General features: G+C 38.9%; 1 protein-coding gene across 1 annotated transcript in view; it reads right to left on the reverse strand.

The window, feature by feature from the left end:
• Positions 1–21,345, reverse strand: part of LOC144635742 (uncharacterized) — a 36,433-nt gene extending 15,088 nt beyond the window's left edge. Inside the window, exons 1-8 of the mRNA XM_078494826.1 lie at positions 21,191–21,345; positions 15,088–15,166; positions 14,932–14,991; positions 14,250–14,501; positions 13,299–13,422; positions 8,209–13,005; positions 6,805–7,723; positions 1,091–1,191 (exon numbers count right to left, since the gene is read on the reverse strand). Coding sequence (XP_078350952.1) covers positions 1,091–1,191; positions 6,805–7,723; positions 8,209–13,005; positions 13,299–13,422; positions 14,250–14,501; positions 14,932–14,991; positions 15,088–15,166; positions 21,191–21,334 — 6,476 coding nt within the window. The 5' untranslated portion in view covers positions 21,335–21,345. The remainder of the gene's footprint in view (positions 1–1,090; positions 1,192–6,804; positions 7,724–8,208; positions 13,006–13,298; positions 13,423–14,249; positions 14,502–14,931; positions 14,992–15,087; positions 15,167–21,190) is intronic.
• Between the last annotated feature and the right edge of the window lie 2,123 nt (positions 21,346–23,468).

Raw genomic sequence — 23,468 nt, forward strand, 5'->3', positions numbered from 1 at the left:
TTGTCACGTTTTCTATCATGCAAGATTTGTTGTGTACGGTCTCATAGAAGTCAAAGAAATACAGTGTATGGTCTCGTAGAAGTTTAACAAATACAGTCCTATAAGAACAAGGCTCGTCTATACATGAAGGAGCATTCGAAAACTAAATCGGGTTTCCGTAAGCTTCATCAACGATGGATCTATCTAGAAACCAGAGCGACTGCGTGGCTGCTTGTTCGCAAGAAAATGAAAAGCTTTTCAGATGTAACAGCACAAGTACATTTTTACCTGAATCAGTCTATATGTTCTGATATATTTAATTACAGCGTTATTACTTTACGGCTTACATGTAAATGCTTTTATTCTGCAATGCATACCTACGGAGCGATATAATAAACAAACCATTTGATCGAGTGTTACGGGGTAAAAAAAGAAAAAAAACCCTGACCCATCTGGGATTTTAACTCACAACATCTCGCATCACATCCTGACACCTCGATTGAGCTATCCCGGCAATCTCGATCATACGAGACAAATACATCCTATATTAATGTAATAGACATTGTGGGTTCCATTAACCGTAACCTGCGATCAGACGTTATCGCAGGTTATATTAACCGCTGATTATCTAAAGGTCACGCATGAGTCCTCATTTCTGCTTTTTTAATTGCATCAAAGAAATATTTGAATCACCTGCTGCTCAAATATATTCAATGTATGAATACAAAAGGTAAAACTTCAGTTAAAAAAAATTCAGTCGTGACTCGAAGAGCTCTTTGATTATTAAAACAAGGTGTTTTGAATGTTCCAAGATTACATGTAAGATTTAATACTTTTATTATTATTGTATATAATATAAGGACTAACTTTCGTTTCCCTTGGGAGTTTCGAGAAAAAATCGGGATTCTAATTTAACAGTAATGTAATTAGGAATCCTTTGTTAGTGTCCACCAACATGGCAACAACGAGTTCACCTGCAAATCACGAATAAAAGTACCCTTTCGTAAAGAGAACTGGGACGAATGTTGAATATTTACACCATATGATTCCGAAAGTTTGCATTGTCATGAATCACTTGTAAGCTACCCGTATAAAATGTATCAGCACATACCGCCTAGGAGCTGCTGATGCAGTTGAAGATTTCTTTCGCTCTTCTTCTTTTTGGTATTCCGCACGACATTCTCTCAACTCTGAGTTGATATTTTCCTCCTCCTATAATACAATAAGATGTTGCACGCGTTATCCGATTACTGTTGATTTTTGCCCGGCTTTTTGTTACGCTATAACAGGGACCACTGAGAGGGAGGGGCTAGGGGGGCTTTAGCCCCCACCCCCCCCCCACTTTTTTACAGTAACAGGAAAAAAATATAATGAATTAAAAAACAAACGAAAAATTACTGAAAATATTTCGTTTCTGGAGGCCATGTTATTGATTTAGTTTGTAAAGGACGAAAGTAACAGCAGTTCCTATTGCCAAAATAAACTCGCCTTCAACGTAGATACATAAAAAACAAGTAAATTCGGACAATTGTCTTAAAGGTTTTCAGTTATTATTGAAAAAAGGTTAGGCTACAACAGGATCATGCCCTTTATTAAAAATTGGCTTTTTAAGGGCGAGTGGACTTCTCATGAAAAAGGCCTGTTTCATCATTGGTCAGTTTCGATCCGAACAAATTAGTTGTTAACAAGACAATACGGTTTGCTTTCGAGCTCATGCTAAAGGTTATTCATTTTGTAAATTGTCTTTTCTGTTTTCATTAGTTCTGGTAACATCTCAGTTGCCGGTACTTCAACATGGTGAGAAAGGTTCGTGTCTTGATGTAAGGTTTAAAGGGTCAGTGCCGAGTAGTTATATCGAACGTTTTGTGGAGCAACGTCTCTTTATCGCAACATTTTTGTCGTTTCAAGCAATACTTTTACCAAAAACTGTTCCGCTGAACGTTTTAAGTTTTAATTTTAAATGCATTTTCCGGTATCTAAGAGAAATTCAAATCCAAATTTTTCCGGGGGAGCATGCCCCCGCACACCCCCCCTAAATTTACTCACTTCAGGGTTCGACTTTAAGCCCCCGCACACCCTCCCCTAAATTTACTCACTTCAGGGTTCGACTTTAAGCCCCCCCACTCAAATTCATCCTGCGCGGTCCCTGTATAACAGTTAAAAAACAAGAAGCTTGAGAAGCTTAAAATCGGGCGGTTTATAATTAAGAAAGGGGGGTACAGTACAGTAAAAATCACTGGAAAAAACAGTCACTTTAGTAACACTCAGTGGGAGGTTTGCGTAAGTCACAGTCTGCATGAGCTGTATTAGTGTGTAGAACCCTGATAGAACATAATATCTGGAATGTTTTCAAGATTGCATTATTACTAAATGACATAATGTTCTCAATTTATAAATATATTTCGCACAATACATGTAAAAATAAACGATTGAGCTAGAGGACTAGAAAATATAAATTTTTAACACTAAGCAAAGTGCAGCCTTTTCGCAATACTCTTTATCAGGTATTAAACTACTATTGTCAAGAAAATGGTCACAACTAGTTGACCAATGATTAGGTATTTGTTTCATACCATTACTGTAATAGCAACTGATGAAGAATAGTAGTACAGTAAAAACCCGCGTGTAAGAACCTACTTTTTTCAGTTTGGCAAAACAGGTTCTTGTATTATGGGGTACTTATTGACAGTTTAGGCTAAGTAGGTTCTTAATCAGGTTCTTAATTTCTACAGAGTAGACACTGTTGTTGATTATCAGAAAATAGTATAAAATCTGGTCTGTTCTTCATTATAAATATTTATTAATGCAGTGGGCCGGGCATGTTGCCAAAAGACCAACAACATACTGTATATACCCCAGTAACATCACCTTTCTGGTTTTTGGTAAAAAAAATATATAAATTAAATTGTTAAACCCTACATATAAGAACCTGTAGGAATTTTTTTGGCTAAACAGGTTCTTATATTTTGGGGGTATTATAAAAGCAAATTTCTGCCAGAAGGTTCTTAAATGCCTAGGTTCTTACACGCGGGTTTTTACTGTACTGATCCAAAGTATAAGGGCTGGAAAATACTGAAAACCATTTCAGCTGCGTTTCAAGAAATCCAAAAAAGCTTTACTTATCTCATATATCTATGTTTTGCAGTATTTTGTTAATTTTGGGCGATTTTGGGGCCGGGATGTCGGGGAGGCGATAGATTTTCTCAAAGGATTAGTAAAATTTAGACAAATAAGAAATATTAGAATTTGAAGTTAAAAATTGGCCGACGGACACAAAACAGTCCCCTGACAACCTGGAGTGCGCTTTCGAGGGGGTCAACTGTTTGATGGTGTTTCCATTTTTTCTTCAATCCCTTCTTTAAATCTCTTAAAATTTCATTCAAATTCAGGTAGAACCCCACCTTAAGTTTTGTTCTTGTGAGAAAACAACAAGTTGCGTGATATAACCAAGCATAGATTTTAATTCTCCTTCCCTTTCCCTCTCCTTAGCCTTTCACCCCCACCTGTCCCTCCCTTTCTACTCCCATCCTTCCCCCTCCCTCCCCTCTCCTGCAGTCTTTTACTCCGCCCTATCCCATCGAGCTTTCTACTCCAATTACCTCCATCTTCACCAGCGTTTTGGGTGAATTTAGATGCTTGAAAATGCTATTTTCGGCCTTTTTCATTCAATTCAATGTTTGCATACATTTCCTGACCGTTTCAGTATCCTTTTTTCTTGGTTTTTCGTTCGTGCGCGTACTAATCTGTGCCAAGCAATTAGAGAATAACAGAAATTTGCCTTAATTTTGATCTCCTATACCAAGACCTTAGAGTATAAACCGCTAATAAAACAAAACACACTTGATAATAATTCTCTGAGGTTATACACCTTGCAGTATTAACGTACTTACGAACGTGATAACAAGCCCCATGTCGTAGTAAGGATTTTTACTGATCAACATAGAAAATAAGTTCACAATGGTTTGTTCCCTAAACGTTTTTTACTTTACAGAGGGTCTGTATATTGACCTGTAACTTGTATATCGTATTGAAAAATTCAGAACGAACCGACTTCTGCCGGCTACCATATGTTGAAAAATTAGCTTGTTCGAAACCGCAGCAAAATCGTTAGAGACAGAAAAGATACAGCCGTTTACTGGCAGTCTTTGAAAATCCTGAATTTCGTCAAAATGAGCCAAAATAAAGTTTTCAAATGTCCTTTATCAATATGGTTCTTATCTTCTTATTCAATTCTATGACCTGCTTTTATGCAGTACTGTCCAACAAAGATTTCAATTTCCTCAAAGTTTCGGGACGAAAGGATTCAAAATATTTCGTGCAAAATGTAATTTGATTAAGTGAATGTTTTCACGTCTATAAATACTTCAAGCAGTGAATGAAAATGAGAACCACTTTCAAATAGTTAATGCATAAAAAATAACAATCAGATCAGAATACAATGATTATTAATGCAAGGTTTCGCTATTATATCTCGGCAGAGATACTTCTTTTTTGCAAGTTCAAATGTATGCAAATTTCGTGTGAAATGTAATTTGATTCCACTGTCTTGTTTACAAACTGTTTCTTAAGAAAGTTGTATTTTCGTGAATAAAACCCATTGGCCTGTTTTATTTTCCTGATCATGTTTGTCTGTGATTTTTACAAAACATGTGGTCTTTTTTTCGGAACTTTAAGTTGTGCAAAAATTCCTGTTTTGAACACAGATGTCACTTCCGGAATTTCAAATCAAAAGATGTAGATTTCACCGCATTGCGTTTCGCTGCTTTATTTTAAAGGTGAACATATTAAAAACTCTTGCAATGCGTTTACAATTCGACTCAGACATTAGACACGGATGTCGTGCAGTATTTTTGCGGCATCTTTCCATTATTTTATTTATTTTTTGTCAAAGCTTAGGGTAAAGAGAGACGAAAGTAGACGGCCAAAGTTTGAAGCCGGTTGTTTCGGCCGGCTACCAGCCCTATTCAAGTTCCACTCATCCCTCAACGGGAAATAAATTTCCCCGATTCCAAAACTAAACTCAAAACGCTTGAATGACGAGCCAAAAAATAATTCATTTCTCGAATAAAAGATCGGAATATCCGGAAAATAACAGTACTAGTTCCTCATCAATTAAATCTTTCTTCGCAAGAGTTACATAATAGTCAAGAATAAAATCTTAAAAACACAATTTCAAACTATTCAAAACCAGATTAACGTGCGTCACACGACAGGCAAAATGTTTCAGATGAATTTTTTTATCGAAAATGAGACCAAGCAACCTTTTGAAATCGAAGACTTTCAAAGCCATGACATGCATCCAGGCCGTGATAAAAATTTAATTAAAATAAAATTCAATTGGTATTTAATTATAATTATTTGAAGTTTTCATTTTGAAGTCATCTTTTCATTCGATAGCTTTACCGATCTCGTAAAAAAATTCCATTCAAGTTCACACCAATACTGTACATTGCCAATGTTTTGCTGACGTCTTGAGAAGTGCCTTACTAACGTCACCAGGCAAATCTAAAATATATATTTAAAACATGTTGTGCAAACATTCTACTCTTTGTGACAGGCGACTTTGACGCCCAACTGTGCGGAAATGAAAATCGACACACTTCTTGCTAAATATATATAAAAAATAGTTTTAAAGTTGAGTCCACCTCAAAAAAATGTACCGCCAGATCACACTGCTATTGCCTATTTGTAGAAACCAGCAAAGCGTCTAGTTTCAAAGTTTCCCACAAAAACATTGCGTGACATGAATGACGTTACCCCTTTTATTTACAAGAATAGCTTCAACTTGTCAAAGCAACTACAGTTTCACAATGGTGATTATTAGTACTTTACCCCTTAAGCTTTTTTCTCTGTCCTCCCGCCGAAGCAAAGAAGAGAACCAGATTGCAGATTAGCCCAAAAGTCGACCCAGTGTGCCTACAACGATTTACTGTCAAAACTAAAATGAAACCGATTGGCCCAGGCTATCTCCGTCGTTTTTGGCCGGCAGGAGACTATCGTCTAGGACGCCCAAAGGGTAAATTATAAATCGGCCACGCCCGATTAATAAATAAAAGCCTTTCAAGCCTAGTGTATCATAAGACCCTTGGTCGAAAGTTCCTTCCGATAGTGAGTAACGATGCTTCTTCTTGTAATTAATAAACATACTTTTAGATTTCACAAATTGATTTTATTGTTCATTTATACTTCCACTATTCCGGCGAGAATTCAGCGATCTAAATATTGAATTTGATTTGAATAAACCCTGTTTACGTGTTGCTTATGCGCCAGACACGAAAGAATTAGCAAAAAAGATTTGATGGTTTTCCCATTTAATCATGGGCTTCGACTAGACCAAACGGTCAACCACGGAAGCTTCTCGTTCTTTTCGCCAATCGTTTCTCTCCCTAACCCCCACATAACAATTGACCACCCCCTCTCCCTCCCCCCCCCCCCGACACACAAACACACGATAATTGTCTTCAAAAGAAGTATTACGCTATTCTTTTGTGAAGAGACAATGCCTGTTTGTGCCTCTCATTTTAAATATTTAGTTTGTAATAGTCAACGCATGCGCATTTCTCAATCTTTGAAAAGTTAGACTGTATTTAGTATCTTATGCGTTAGCCTGAATTTCAGACGTCTTCCTTTGGTCAAGTGCTCCCGAGAAAAGACATCGACCCGACCTTCCCAGTTTCTCGGGAGCACTTGACCAGAGTAAGACGTCTGAAATTCAGGCTACTTTTTATGCGCATGCGTACTTGGACGAGGATGGAGTGAAACGGGTACATTATATTACGTTCAACAACTGAATGAAGTTGATGGGCAAAATAAAAAATAGCATACCACTGTTTTGATGTTCATTGCCCTGGGTCCTTTGTCACTTTTTGCAACCGTAAATGAGACCACTGAATAGATCTTTATGGAATCAAGACTATCAACTGGAGGAACAATCTGCCTAGCGTGAAAGAAGAGACGTTCTTTAAAATTTGGATGATGGATCCATCCATAACCGCTACTGGGAAAAACTTGAAAAATGATTCCTTGTTTCTCACTGTTTAGGTAGCGGCTCCACTGACTGGGGGCTTCGTTGTCATCGCCAACTTCAAAGTTCTGATTGGGTCTTACTATTCGAGTGTGAAGAGATTCTCCAACCAACGGTAAAAGATCCGTTTCATCACCCTGGTCGCTCATGTCGCTTTCACTATCATCTTCCTCTGGGAAACTAACTGCGGACCGAGCAAGTGCTTTCCGGGCTTTCATCACTCCTGGTTGACAAATCACATACCAGGCACACGGACCTGTCCAGTGGAACGCGAGGCAGAACTCTACTTCATCTCCTTCATTTGGTATATAGTTCTGAACATGTATGGGTACAAATGAGACGTTAATGTGCTTTTTTAAACTGATGATTCCTTTCCGGTCAGATGATATCTCGCTGACAACTCCTTCCCATTTACGTATGTTCTTTTGAAACAACGCTTTTTCAATTATCTCTTTGCCCGCTCGCTTTTGGTGTCGGGGAGTTTTCCCTTCCAGGTATTCTCTTACTAAATCTTCATGATAAAGCAGTGAGTCCAGCGAATTGATATGGTGGCCCTCCTTTGGATGTAGCCATTCAACTGGGATAGAGGGGTCCTGTGAAACCCCGTCGGACTTGGGCGACTTTATTTTCCGAAACAATTCTCTAACACATTTGGTCGCTCTTTTCATTTTCTCTGTGTCGTTGGGATCACTCAGTGCTTCCAAAATTGCCACTACGTAGCTAAAACGGAAAAGGTAATACACTGTCGCACATTTTTGTCTATTGAAATCTAACTGTGGGTAAGCGTTTGTTTGCAAAAATTATTGCCTTGTAGACCCGACGTTTTCTTAGCCCAGTGGTTACTTAATGGTCAGTGTAATGGTTACTAAAGCAAAAGCAAAATCTAAAGAAAACATCAATAAAACAATAATAGAATGTCACGGAATTCATCTCTACTCTGAGTAAACGGAATGTGGTACTCATGCACGCGCAGTGGAGATGAGTATTCGCCCCTCACGACTGATCACGTGCGTGAAAAGAACCAGTGCCCATGGGAACCTATTCGAATATTGATTGATTTTAATCACGGGCTTAAATAAATGCGACTGCACAAGATACGTTTGGTGCCATTACCACTAGCAAAATAAACTTTCCATTAAAAGTGAGTTAATTTGGACAATCACATACTTTATGTCGAAATATGTAAGTAATTCCATAGCACTTACTTGTAAAACAGAGCATTTGGTGATCTCCTTCCAGTTGTCTTTAACCACCCGTCCATTTTGTTTCGAACTGACTTTAAACTTGGAACTTTTGAGCCTAGTCTCACGCACCTGATCCAGATCTTCATGGACTCCTCGTCGAGGTTTGTTTTCTTTAACAATTCTTCTAGACTTTTTATTCTTTCGTCAGCTTCTTCTGGTTCAAGCTGTTTTCTTTCAACTTCAAGTGAGTACACCAAAGAAATTGTTTTGAGAGCAACTACATCCACCCAGGCTTCGTCGCTTGAACCTTTTGTCGCTCTTTTGAGCTCTTCACAAAGTAGTTTAAACTCATCAAGATCACCCAAATTTTCTAACAAACTGTCTTTCAGTTTTGCATTGTACTCGTTGATTGGCACTGCTCGAAGATTAGCAAATGACTCTGGCACTAAAGAGAGGATATATTTGTCCTCTTGCGAAAAAGTAGTCGATGTTTCCTTATCTTCCCTTTGATTTAGAAACACCTTTAGGAAGTCGACAAAACTAGAGCCGCCAACTGATTTGATAGCCGCAAGCATGACCACCTTCCTAACCAGAGCATCCGAGGAATAACCATGTTCCATAAGAGGCCTCTTTTCTTGTACGGTTCTGAAACAATAACTGCTCTGAATAGCGTATCGGAGCACTCCATCCATAGAGAATTCCTTCTGTTCTTTCAGGTTTTGTACGTAAAGACGAATTACATCTCCATGAATGTGATGCAGTAGAACGTCTTCTTTGTTTTCTCTCACTGCTTCTTCAATAAGAGGAATGGCACTTGGAAAATCATCGTACACGCTCATGTAGTATTTAGCCAAGTGAGCCAAAAGATGAGCCCACACACTGGAACCTTTTTCAAAAACTTCACTTAGCTCATGTAACATGTCACGCGCCACATCAGGGTCTTCATCTCTCATGCATCGCACAAGAGGCGAGAACTTCTCACTTCCATACTCGCTGGTGACGTACAATCGCCTTGTAATGCGATCAATCCTCCTGCTTGGCCTTGGGTCTGACAGGGCGCATTTTGCCAGGCGAAGGGCAACATCTTTTAAGTATAGGGTATAACTCAACTCGCGCGTCTTCGCTTGCTGTTGAAGTAACTCTTCTGCAACTTCAACGAAGGATATTCTTCTTACGTTTCTGCCAGCCGATGACGGAGGACTTAACAACTCTCTTACATCATCATTGCTGAAAATCCTTTCCAACAAAACAACATCCATTTTTGCCAAACGAGCCAAGGCATTTACTGGAAACAGGAAATCCGTGTAAACATGGGTGAGAGCTAGAAACTCTAAAATCTCGAGCTGCAAATCAATTGCCTGACGCAAGCGATATTGCACGTAAGTCTGCAGGCCGGTGAACTTTCTGCCAAAAGCTGTAAGACTAAAAAATGCAAATTTTCTTAATGAAAACTCTCTTGATGCTCGTTCTTTGAGGTCTTTTAACTTGTTCTTCTTCTCCTCGGAAATTGCTTCGATTTTGAGAAGCTGCTCTACCAACTGCGACACTTCATCCAAAGAAAGTTCGCGGCTCAGTTCAACTGTCTTGAAGGGTGTTGTCCCCACGAAATAAGGAATAGATTGTTTCTTCTTGGGTGTCGCCTGTTGACTGTACAGAAGGTCGGATTCTACAACAAGTAACTTCAAGTTTAAGTTTCTTCTCCCTGCTTCGTTCTTGAAATCATTAAACTCTGGCAAATAAGCCATCTCACTGTCAACAAACAGGATAAGTGGAAGTCCTGAATGTTGGTTTATCTTCTCGATGTTCGTAGCTAGGCTGTCGTGAAATTCCAGTAGTCGTGCACAGACATACTGCTTGTGATATTCATAGAGAAGTTGCAAACACAAGGTCGTTGCACCAGCTCCCCTTTCAGCTTTTAGAATAGTCATGCAAACATGCGACCTTTTGTCATTCAAAAACAACTTCAGTTCTTTTTTCAATTTTTTCATCTTATCTCGGTCAATGGCAATTCCACTGGCAAGGCCAGACTCATCGATTTCAGATCCAGAATAAAACTTTACTCTGACTTTATCCTCGTCTTCTAGCTTCGACTGAAAAGCAGTTCCAGTATTATGATACATGATCTGCAAATGGCCTTTTATCGCCTGTCGTATTGTTTGAGGCAGTGTATCTGGAATTGTTCTCTCGCCTTCTGAATGACAGAATTTCCTTGGAACTTGGAATGCATCCTCTGACCGGTAGGGTGGAGGGAGTTTAGCTCCGACGTGACGGGCCATTTCATGGGGTTGTGCAACAAAGATGTTGTCTTGTTTGACCCTGAAGCCAGCTCTCTCCAGTGGTTCTACAATTGCTGATAAGACTTCAGATTTCGTTGAGGAATTAGAGCAAACAAATACAACTTTGGTGGGACCCCAACAAGAAAATATGTACTGCAAAAGAAAATCAAGGGAAGGCAGAAGCTCTTTGTAACCGTCATCCCATAGACAAACTACAACCAACTGGTTGGGGTTTATATGGACAATAAGTTGATCGATTAGAGTTCTCATCTTATGACTGTGAGAGTTCATCCAGGAGGCATGTCCATCTTCTGAAAGAGTTTTATCGATGTCTTCGTAGCCTCTCACTGCGCACCAACACACGCCATTTCTTGGATTTATGTCTAGTCTTCGATCAAGCGGCGTTTTGACGAAAAGGTTTCTTTCTACTTGATGACGATCATGAAGAGGCTTGAAAATATTCAAAAGGTGTCCCTCTTGGTTTGGACTTTGGTCGAAGTCCAGCACTACCGCCCATTCAGGGACCACCATACCATACAAATCACGCTCCTGTTTTGGAAGAGAAAACGGAGAACAAACCAAAACATAGGACGTGTTCTCTTTCTCAAAACCATTTACAACCTGAAGGAGTTTATCAGGCTCAAATTGATAATCTCTTTTGGCGAAGCGCTCGATGAGTTGGGCGGGTTTCATTTCTGTAACCATTCCTTGTTGGTCGAGGCAAAAAGTTAGGATAGGACTTGTGAGATGTATGGGATATGGCGATGCCCTCACATGAAGATGGACGACGCACAAGTCTTTCACTGCAGCCTCGACCTCTTCAAAAGAAGCAACATCCATTTGAAAATACTTTGACTTGTTGCTCTCACTCTCCATCTGAGACAAAAAGTTCTCCACGTTTAATTTTGACGAATCTTTCACAAATAAGCCAAAGCGATTGTTTTTTAGCCGCAGCGCTGCAACTTGACCTATATTTGTTCTTGCAAAGTTGGTGAGCTTCGGCAAATTCGAGACATTCTGAAGAGTCACTGCGACAAACATATTCTCTCTTCCAACATAAGTCTTTGGGTACTTTAACACGTTCTTAGCCACATCGCACTTGACTTCGATGAATTTCATGAAGAACTGACAGCTGTCAACCGGAGGCCAAAAGTTGCAGATCATCTTGCTGGTTTCATGTACAAGCTCCATTCGATCATTTACTGACATGGATACCCCCACAGCAAAACCAAACTTCGTTGTCCGATCTTCTTCTATTCCAAATAGAATGTCGCCCCCGTCAGAGTTTAGAAACGAATCAGCGTACTTTTTAACGTAATCATTCAGGATGACTTTCTTCGGATCACCAAAAATGACTTTAAATTCAGTTTTTTCAGTTTCAAAGCTAACTTTTTTGAACAAGTGGTAGTTGTGTTCACTCATTTCGTAAGTAGAAGCTTTGTCTACTTCTTGATTAATACACGTTGGCGTTTTCTCAGGGATGTTGCGACTTGCAAGTGATTCAAGGCGGCTAAATAGTTCTTCGTAGTCGGTCATCAGTTTTGTTTCTGTGCCTACGCGTATATACGCATGGGTATGTTCCGGTTTTGCGAAGTTCAATACCGACGCTCCCTTCACCACGTGGATACGAAACAAAATAGAAATATCTTCCGTCTCTTCTAAATCTTCCATCACCGAGTTGGGCGTTTTGCTGTGTAACCACATAGCAGCTACAAAGTCTTTCTCTTTTTCCACCATTTCATTTGCTTGCGCAGCACTTGTACAAACAGCAACGGTTTGGTCTACACTTGGTAATATTCCACCCACAGCTCTAACTAAGTCGTCTCTCTTTTGAATGATTGCATCTCGTGACACTCTTGAGCCAATCACAGTTCCATCACTTTTTACACCAACAAAAATGTCCCCAGTGAGACTGTTTTTAAGCGCCACTACACTTTCCTTTATTTTTTCTAAAGGCGCATCTGGAGGACAATACAGGATCCCACGTGTGCTTTCCACAATATCATTATGAAAAAGTGGTTCCTGTGTTGATCCTTCTGCTGGGAAAATTCCACATTCGGTTGGCCACGGCATTGATAGCTGGCGCATATAAGAGCGCTGCACTTTGACTTCATTTCTAAATGCTGCGTGTTGATCAGAATCGACGATAATTTTAAATGGAAGTATTTCAAAACCCTTTTTCATCGACTTGAGGCCTTTATCAAGACGCTCTATTTTTCCTCTCACAAACAACGGCTCGCCGAGTTTCACGTTCAAAATTGTCGAGATGATGTGTTTCGTCAGAATCGAAGAATCTGGACAAGCTCTGATGTCTACTTTCAGTTCCAGAAATGTTCCACCTTTTACTGGATCATTCCTTAGTAAGACAGTGCCAGCACCACCATGATTTCGTGGTCTGGATGAACACAGTCCTTTTACAGTTATCAGCTCACCATCAGTTGGAGGGCGCTTGGCAAGTTTGTCAATGGTGAGATGACTTCCTTGAATCGCGATCTTGTCAATATTCTCAACAGTTCCAAACGGACCTTGCTCACCGGAAGCACTGCAAAAGAGCAGTCAGCGAGATCATGTACGTTTTCGTTTTCGTGCCAATCTTTTACCGTTAACCAATTAAGAAATATACCATGACTCCGTAGCTTTACTAGTATAAGCCTCAATAAATGACAGTTTTGAAAAGCCAGGAAAGTACCTCACAAAAAAAACATATTAAATTGATATAATAAATAAAAAATAAATATAAACTAGGCGAAACTGATCTTAATGTCGGCTTGTAATTTAACTTTGTACACTGAAGTAACGAGGAAAGAATAGTAGACTAATAGGCGCAAAAGTCACCTCTTTTGAGAACTGCTAGGGGCTGCCGAACTTGGAAACTGTTCTCCGCTAGCAAAAATGTTTCTTGGGGAGACCATCTTTGGACTTTCAACAGGGGCATCGTCGCCCGTGGCTTTCACATCTCCTACGAACAATAGATTAACATTATTTAGAAGCTGTTGTTCGTTTCCTTCAGTTTGCCTGAAAACTATTTCAGACACGATAGTTCAAGCAAGCATCAACAGGCTGTCTTGGTCTACAAAGTATTATGTACTATTAAAAAATATTTTTCTGCTGCTGAATTTTGATACTCAGTAGGGGATGCATGATATTAACTGGAAACAAGTAAGCTAATAAATATGTTTTACGTGAATCCTAACAGAAAAAAAAAACATAGTAGAAGAAACATGCATCCTATGATATATTGAAAACGAGCACCTGAACGAGATCAACGATATCGCATTAACAGTATAGTACTGTAAAATGTAAATGTAAATGTAAATGTAAATACAATTTTAAAGTCCATACGCGGGGCGAGGTTACCCTCGTGTCCGGGCCCGGGGGCAATATATAAAAAATAAAAAAAAAAAAAAAAAAATAAAATTTAATAGAGGGGGGGGAAAAAAAAAGGAGAACACGAAAAAAAAACCAAGAAAAAAAAAAAAAAAAAAAAAAAAAAAACAACCCACAAAGCCGCCGGGGCCGGGAAACCACCCCCGCCCGGGGGGGGGGGGGAGCCCCCCACCCCCCCCCCCCCCCCCCCCCAAATTGTTGTCCATCATGAGCTGTAGACATGAAAGCGCCTTGCTCTTAGACAAATAAAACTGAAGGTGCTTTGGGAAAGACAAAGAGACAATTTTTTTTCTTTTGGATATGAGCGTCAGCAAAAAGATCTAAGGAATTTTTATTTTTGTTCTAAAATGGACAATCCATCAAAAGTTTATCTGAAATTTGAAGAAAGCTCTCGCTTACCCTTTCTTGGTGAGGAAGGAGGGCTTTTTGTTGTAACACTGACATCAGCCTCCTTTATTAATTTAGCCCACAGGTTAAAAAACAAATCGCCTTGATTTGGCGACCTTTCAATCCAGTCTTGACGTTCTAACTGGTTAAGTCCAGCGCCAGAGAGTGTCTTGAGCTTCGAAACATCAGCTTCGTCAATTTCATACATTTCACAAACTTCGTTAATCCATGTTACCACTTGCACTTTTTTCCACTTTCGCGGGTCTAAACGAAGAAAGCATACATGAGTATTTAACAAAATTGAAACCTTGGTTCTGTTGGTTGGCTCTCCGGATTAAAATGTAGCAAGATGAAATGCTTTTGTCTCTTTTGTCTTCACTGTAGCTACTATTTTATTATCGGAATATTCGAATGATCAACTAAAAGTTCTCGTTTTCATTTCTTTTCTTTTAGCTCACAATTTTGACGGAATTTCAAATATATGTGCAAAAAACACAACTAATGCTGGTTTTCCACTGATGCGTAATTTTAAACGTGCGTTTACGTGCGTAAAAAATTTAGAGAAAATTTTGAACGCTTGCGTAAACTTTTCATTTTTATTTTTTTTTTTTTTTTTTTAAACAAAAAAAAAAAAAGGCGCAAAAAAAAACCCTTACTAAAAGAATCTCGTAACACAAAAAAAAGGGGAAAATACCTTTGTTGTTCTTCCCTCTACCATTTCTAGGTGAAGCGGGATCTTTTTCCTTTTCCATTCCTAAAAATACACAAAAACTGATTACATTTAGAACTTCCCTAACCGTTAAGAATCGCATTAAAAATACCACCTACAAAACGAGACCAGCTGATTTACCTCCGCACAATCCGAAATGGACATGAATGTTACAATCTTGTGTCAGCCCTTGTTCTCTGAGGGTATGTCTTAATGAAATCTACAAAGAGCAAGTAAAAATAAGTAGTCAATATCTTATGAAGAATGTCAACTTTATATTCGCTAGCTGAGAGAGCACAATTGCTCGTGTGCGGTACTGCTAGTCCTTAAAAGGGTAAATTTATAATAAAAAAGCTGTAGGTTTTTGGATTGCAACGAGCATAAAACGAAAAAAAAACAAACGAAGAAACAACAAAAAATAGTAGGTATCAGACTGCTGACCTTTTAGAGTTTCCACTAAAACTAACCCACGTTTTCAGTGAATGATAAATAACTCGTCTGCGCATAGTTTACTTTTAACACTGCACGAAAAATCATCTTTGTCGTTGGTCAAAGGTGTGGATAAAGGCGTGTCAAAGGCCACATTTGATCACCTTTGACGACCCTTGACGCGCGTCAAAGGTCATCTTTGACTACACCTTTGCCCGCGGTCACAGGCGACAAAGACCGTCTTTGTCACACCTTTACCCACGCCTTTGACGCGTGTCAAAGGTGATATTTGACGCGCCTTTGACTTAAGTCAAATGCGTAGTCAAAGGCGTAGTTCGATGAGGGGAAGTCTGGTCAAATGTGCCTTTGAGTCGCGTCAAAGGTAGGTCAAAGGTGTTGTCAAATATATCTGCGACTTTTGTCAACGGCGTGCCAAATGTAAGTCAAATACATCTGCGATTCACGTCAAAGGTCTGGCAAAGGCGAAGCCGATTGTTTTTCATTATTATTGCTTTTTTATTACTGCCTTCCCTTAGACTTTAATAGCTCATTTTATGTATATAGAAGATGCAATCAAATCTGCGTTACCTTTTATTATATTTTCAAACTATTTTCAAGGTATGTTACAGTAAAAGTTGTTTATAATGTTAAAAGATTATCACATTAACAAAACCTCTAGCACACTGTATATAACTTTGTAATGCTGTTTGGTTGTTGCTGTATGTAAAAAGTTTCATATGAAATTAACGAATAGGAAATAATGTCCCATTTTTTTACCTAAGTTATAAACTCTTAAAGATAAAATACTCATTTGATAACAGTAGCTAATAAAATCTACAAAGTAATTATGTGTTCGGGAAAAATACACGATCGAAACTATGTTATTGCTTAAAAAACATACAGTCTTGATTTCTTATTTGTCGTAAATTGAACAAAATTTACCGTGCAAAAAGAATTTGCGACAATTGCAAACCCTACGTTATATTTCAATAAGCCAACATATTGTTAATGGGTTTCTTTGATCGTACAGACTAAAAAAGGTCAATACTTTGCTATTATTCCCCAAAACTATGTAACCCATGCCGGTTTGTTTAGTTATGTTAAATGTGTAACAGGATTTGGTGTCGTCCACCTCCGCCTGCAATCATAAATCGATTCCCGTTCGCCGAAGTGGAGTCGTAGTCCACTAAGTCCTTTTTTCTAAAAAAAAAATCAGTAGTCCCACATTCTAATTCGATCAATCTCTATCATTCAGTGACTATCAGTCAATGAGATGACATACATATATCAACTTAAAAACTAAAAATTACTAAGTTTTGTCCTCCTCATATATAGTTGACCTCTCCTTTTAAAAACAGTTTTTCTGCGCCGTGCAATTTTCTGCAAGAAAAATAAAGAGAATTACAATAAATATTAAAATTGAAAAATTTCTGGTAGCAGCGAGAAAATGCTTAAGTCGACCACAAAACTAAAGTGGCTTCGCCAGCGCATAAATTCAAATTCCCTTTGGAAATAGCAAAACTACATGTAAATGGTTCAGGACCACGGGCAGACAAGTCTCACAGTTTGTTGTGTGACATCACAATACTCATACAATTACATTCATACATTGTATTTTATAACGGCTGACCTACATTTGATTCAAATGATTAAGAGAAGTGCTTTATAAAATACAGAACTTCGCATCCTGTGATCCCAAATTGTGATTTCCTGTAAGCTAAACAACTTATGTTTAATTAATTTTTAGTGTTTGTGTGGTCTTTTACAATTTGATGGGGGGTTGAGTCCGTTAATTTTTCACTTGTCCCCCAACCTTTCCACCCCCAACAAATGTTGAGGCAGCGACAAGCGAGAAATTGAGGGACTCAAAATTAGCCCCAAGACCACAGGAACGACAAAAGGTAGTAAAACTTTATTTATCTGCCCTACACAAGGTCTCAATTTGGGATCACAGGATGCAAAATTCAGTATCATATGTGTGCCAGCTGTTACAAATTACAGTTAATGTATGAGATCAAATAGCGCGTAGTGACATCACAAAACCTACACAGTTAAACAGTGTGACGTTCTCCGCATGTGGAGGGACTTAAAAAATTTTAACCACAGATTAGGGGTTACCCTAATCGGAGGAATGACGGAACGGTACGGCGGAATGGCGGAATATTCTAAAACGCGGACAATGACCTTAAACACGGAATTGTGAAGCATTAAAAAAGAGGCAATAACAACGACAAAAAAAAAAAAACAAAAGTAAAATTATAACTGCTAACTTTCTCAGGCGGCGATTTAAAATAAGGCTAAGAATTTCAGTTACTTTTATAACTTGTGGATATACGTTGCGTAACAGAAAAACCAACTTGTTTACAGCGGCTGCTAGCCGTAGAAAACCAGAAAACAGTAAATATATCTCACATAACGAAGGGTTCTTTATACAGTAGAGCCCCGGTAACTCGAACTCGGATAACTCGAACAGACTTCCATTTCCCTTGGATTTGACTCCACTTTTCAGTCATTTTTTACTCGGTTTACTCGAACTCGAATAACTCGAAAACCCCGCTAACTCGAACTAAATTTCGTTTCCCTTGATCAAAATTTGGGTCAAATTTACCCCGATAACTCGAGTTCTGGCTCTTGCAACTAGCCACAGATGCACATTGAAATATTCCATTATCTCTTCTTGTCGTGTATATGGATTTAAATACTTAAACGAAAACTACAGCAATTTGATTTTAATTGAGCAACGAACAGATATGTGACAGTCATTTTCCACTCTTAACTAAAAAAAAATGTATGATAGTGTGAGAGTTTCTGACGAGAGAAGTTCAATTTGCACTGTACTGTGTACTGAAGTATTACCATGGCACATTGAATATTCAATCGACTCTGATAACTCGAAACCCTGCTAACTCGAAATGTTTTTCGTTTCCCTTCAGAGTTCGAGTTACCGGGGTTCTACTGTATATCTTCTTAATCCTTCGAGGACGTCGATCTCGAGCCGGGATTTCGAGGTAGGATACTCGAGTGATGATTTCGTTAATTCACCGAATTCTCGTCCCGCTCGAGACAATGAAACGTATCAGAAAGAGCGCGATCGAAATCCCGGCTCGAGATCGACGTCCCCGAAGGATTAAGAGGATATATAAAGAACCCTTCGTTATATGGGATATATTTACTGTTTACTGGTTTTCTATGGCACGCTAACAGCCGCTGTAAACAAGCTGGTTTTTCTGTCACGGCAACGTATATCCACCAAGTTAAAATACCTGGAATTCTTAGCCTTATTATAAATCGCCGTCTGAGAAAGTTAGCAGTTATAATTTTACTTCTTTTTTTTTGTCGTTGTTATTGCCTCTTTTTTAATGCTTCACAATTCCGCGTTTAAGGTCATTGTCCTGTATTGCATTGCGCATCCTTACTGCGCAGAATTTTACGCGTAATTAGCGCGCGCACATAAACAAAATGGCGGCTTTTTTCTTTGCGGCTTAGTCCGCGAGAGAAGTTAATTTCCGCTTTCTCGTAAACGAGTCTGGTGACCTATCAATTTTTTCTCATATTTTGGGTGTAGCGATCAAATTCTTTCTGTAAAATGAAAACAGATCAGTTCTTGTGTTTGAAAACTAAATAATCGCTAAAAACGTGTACCTTGCAAGTACTCGCAGAGGAGTTTTAAAGGAATTATATGGAATATACAAGGTCTTCCCGCCCCTAAACGAATCTGGTGAGCCCCCTTTTTTTATTTCAAAATTTAAGTTCCCTTAAAGTAATAAACCAGTAGGCGAAGTTTGGTTAAAAATCTATGTTCAGTTCTATTTCAGGGTATTTCCGCTCTTTAGGATGATTCCGTCATTCTCTGTTTTAGGATATTCCGCCATTCCGCCATTGCACCATTCCACCGTGCCGTTCCGTCATTCCGCCGAATAGGGTCACCCCAGATTAGGGGAAAGGAGGTCTAAGAACATGCTGAGAAAAAGAAAGGGGTCTTTGAGATTTAAAGAAGGCTAATTATCCATTATTACCAGAAACCTATAAGGAGTTATCACGTCATTTGATTATAATAATATAATGTCAAAAAAACGCGCAAACTATGACAGCGTGTTGGGCAGTAGCTACAGCGCCCGCATTCCACCGTAGCAAAACAATACATCCTCATGATCATTCAATCAATGGTTACCATAGCAACAGTATAACCTGTTAAAAAACACCTTTAAAAGTTTATTTTTGCTCTAAGTATTCATTACTTAAAAACGAGCACAGCGATTCCCTTTTTATCATTAAATAATAATCAGCATGTTTGGTCAAAAGGTTTTTCAAAGGTTAATTGAAAAATATATTCTCCGACTGGTTTCAGAGCCACCTTCAATTTGCGGCATTATTATATTAGCAAGAAGTAGAAGCAGGAAGTCATGAGTACTGTTTATTCCTACCATATTTTTCAGATTCGGCTTTTTTTACTTAGGCTTACGTCTTACCTTCTCCAACACTTTTCACGTCTTCTCTTTTGTTTGCCTTTCTCTGTTTCTTGGTTATATCCTATAAATTCTTTGTTTCCTTAGTTGGTCCCTCTTTCACATTTTACTCGTCGCTCTTCGGTACTTCTCTGCCTTTTTTGCCGGCCTTTTCTCTTTTTATTTTTCGCTGTTGTTTGCTATTTCTTTCCCTGTTTAACCGAGCCATTCTCGTTGTATTCTTGTTGGTCTTCGCTGCTTTTCTGTCAATTTTCTTGGGACTTTTCCTGCTCTTGTTGTCGCTGTTCTTTGCTTCTTTTTCGCTTGTTTTCTCTTGATCTTTCTCGCTCTCTTTTCCTTCGTAGACCGCTTAACCTCTGTATCGTTGAAAATCAATTTTCTATACCATTATTTGTCGACATTGACATGAAAAGAGCTCAAAATACAAACTTTTCCGCTCGCGTTTCACAGTCGTTTTGAAAATAAAATTTCTTTGCCACGACAGATCTTGGCAATGCGATTTCCCGCCAAGAAACGCGGGTTGCCACAGACGTCCTCCTCGTCCCCAGGCCTTAAGCGTTTTTGACCACGCCTTTGACAACGATCAAAGGTGTGGCAAAGCTGTTGCATATTTGACTTTGGCTTTGACGTGGGTCAAAGGTAAAGTCAAAGTTGTCAGCACATTTGACTGTACCTTTGACGCGCGTCAAAGGTTTAGTCAAAGCTCACACATATTTGACTCGTCTTTGACGCGCGTCAAAGGTACAGTCAAAGTTATTAGCACATTTGACTAAACCTTCGACGCGCGTCAAAGGTTTAGTCAAAGTTCACACATATTTGACTCGTCTTTGACGCGCGTCAAAGGTACAGTCAAAGTTATTAGCATATTTGTCCACGCCTTTGACCAAGATCAAATGTGTGACAAATCCAATTTTTCGTGCAGTGTAACAATTTTACTTGCGCGCGCGGCCCAGGGCAGTTTACTGAAATGTAGGCTATGTTTACACGGAACCGTTTGGAACCGATCCAGGTGTTCACACGGAACCATTCTGGAACCGGTCCCGTGTAAACATAGCCTTAGACCGCCCTTGCGCAGCAAATCCGATTGCGAATTTACCTAAAAGTCTGTCACTGGGTTATGCTAATCGCTGATAGAAAAATCGGGCCAGTTGTTGTTATGTATTGCGACTTAAAATTTTGTAATTAATGCAGTCGATCAAAACAATCGAGGAACTCGAGTCCGTTGATTATGGGAGAATGGGCTTTTTTTGGTAAAAGAGAATAATTAAAACGTCTAACAGCAGAAAACTCAACCGTGTTTGCTCGTAGAAAATTTGGGCTCGTAATCAATCAACAATGAATACAAATACCTTTCGCCCTTGATACAGTAGAATGAAGGAAGACGGTAACTTTGGACATTTTTTCTGCACAGTGTCCCTTAAGGCTTGACCTAGATTGTCCTTCTTTAAAATCAAAACCAATGGCCTGTCATCTTTTATGCCATGTACAAACATCTGATAGAACTCCTCCCTGTCAAGACGAAATGATATTAACCCTTGGTCTGGCCGGGGTAGCAAATTAAACAAGTTCAAGTATGGTCACACGACGGTCGGGACAAGCGACTTGTTTGCCACACACATCGCTGATGTGTGAAAATCGAAACGAAATTGGTCAAAATTACTGCCAATGCCCTCCCCTTGAAAGCAAACGCGTTCCACTACTGAAACGTACTCCAGAGTTCGCAGGCGAAAACAACGTGAACTGGGAAATTAACTCACGCTTCAAATCGCCCAAGAAATGCATAAAAACAAACTTAAACATTGCAAAAACATTCATACTTCTTCTTCTTTCTTTCTTTCTTTCTTTTTTTTTTACAAATACACAGTAGTATAAAAAATCTTTAAAAAATTATATGGGCATGCTGTGACCTCGGAAACATAGGATGGTAAGGCTGTGGGGCGACTAATGACCTCGACCAGTCGACCAGTCCAGGACCCTCGACCGCGTATTAAAAAACATTCAAAATGGCTGCCACGGGTGGAAAAGGTGAGAATAACCTGAAATAATGTACTTAATTTGATGTGTGAGCCCATATACGATTATAGGCACGTGAAGACTCCTACAATGGTACTTTTAAGGGTATTTATAATCACTAGATTTCGAAAAATATGCTACGATAAACTTCTATTGACCCCAACAACCTCTAGTCTAAAAGACTAAAAGTTAATATTTTCTGTAACTCTAAGGTGCGGGATTGCAGAAAAAACGCTTCTTACCTATTTAACATCTCATAAAAAACAGAAGGCATTTATTTGTCTTGCTTTGTTCAGAATGAAATGTACTACAGAACTAAATGTACGTCTCTGGGCCGGCCATAGGGGTTATTTATCCTGTCATAAAACACGACGTGAAAACAGCCAAAACGACTGAACACAAGCTGCAGGCAAGCGTTTTTCTCTACATAATTTTCTCAAGTGTTCGTAGTAAACTGTTAATGAGAGTTTATCAAAGCTTTATTTGTCTTCTTTTATACATGCTTCAAGATTACATGTGAAACATTATTAAAAACTAGCCATGGTATATGGCAATTCCTGAGTTTTGATTGGTATATACCATCGAACACAAATGTGGTAGGTGTACGCGTTTGTGAGAACAGCTGGCGAGCTGTTTTTAATGAAACAACTATTCCACTCATGCTTGTTTGCACTCATCCAAATTAGTTTTCACTCGCCCAGTCTCCTTCATTAAAAAAGGAAAATTTAGCCCCCCTCCCCCCACGATTTTTCATCATGTTTGATACCCATGGTGGTCGATCACAATACAGATTGCTTCCGCGACTCGATGGACAAATTATTGTATTTCTGACCAGAGGTATTACTTTGTACAATATGTCAATCATGCATGTAACAATCACCAAACAGAAGCCATTTTTGTCTGTTAACAAACACAAACGCAGCTTTGTGGACAGTGAAGAATATTTTGATGTGGAAAGTAAAAGTTTTAAACGCTTATTTTGAATAACATATTCTGGATAGGAAGATCATACTCTTCAAACCGGGCGAGTGATCTGTGATTTGTACTCGCCAACAGTTTTCACACTCGCCTGGGTGAGTGGGCAAGCGCTAATTTAGGCACTACACTTCTTGTTGGCTATCTACCATCTCATATCCAATGCATGCTCATGAAATAATTGTAAAATATTACACAGGGCTTTTATGTTTAAATACTGCACAAAATTCTTGAGAGTGATTGGTTTTATCATCTCATGAAAAAAAAAATTTAATGACATCATAGGTTTTTCAGTAACGTGAATTTTAACAAATCCATGCTACAGATTTTGCTTCTAAATGCACTCTACCTGTGGTGATGATATAAACAGAGAAAAAATGTAAGCTGTGTGAGTTTTTAGGCTTTTTTTGTTCCAGTCACGTGACTTATCAAATATGGTCATGACTAAGGCAACCTCTAATAGAGCAAACATGCCCAAAAACCAAACCAGAGGATACTAAGGGAGCTCAAGTTATGACGGTTAGAAGTCATCCGTAACAATCATTTTGTAGTTTAGGGTTGAATTGCGATCGTTTTGCCCAATGGCCCAGAGACGTTTCGTCCGATCTCAGAGTCAATTCGCCTGAAGAAAAAGTTGAT

Source organism: Oculina patagonica, chromosome 13 (assembly GCF_052425735.1).
Source record: "Oculina patagonica isolate OP01 chromosome 13, crgOcupat, whole genome shotgun sequence".
NCBI lineage: Eukaryota > Metazoa > Cnidaria > Anthozoa > Scleractinia > Oculinidae > Oculina > Oculina patagonica.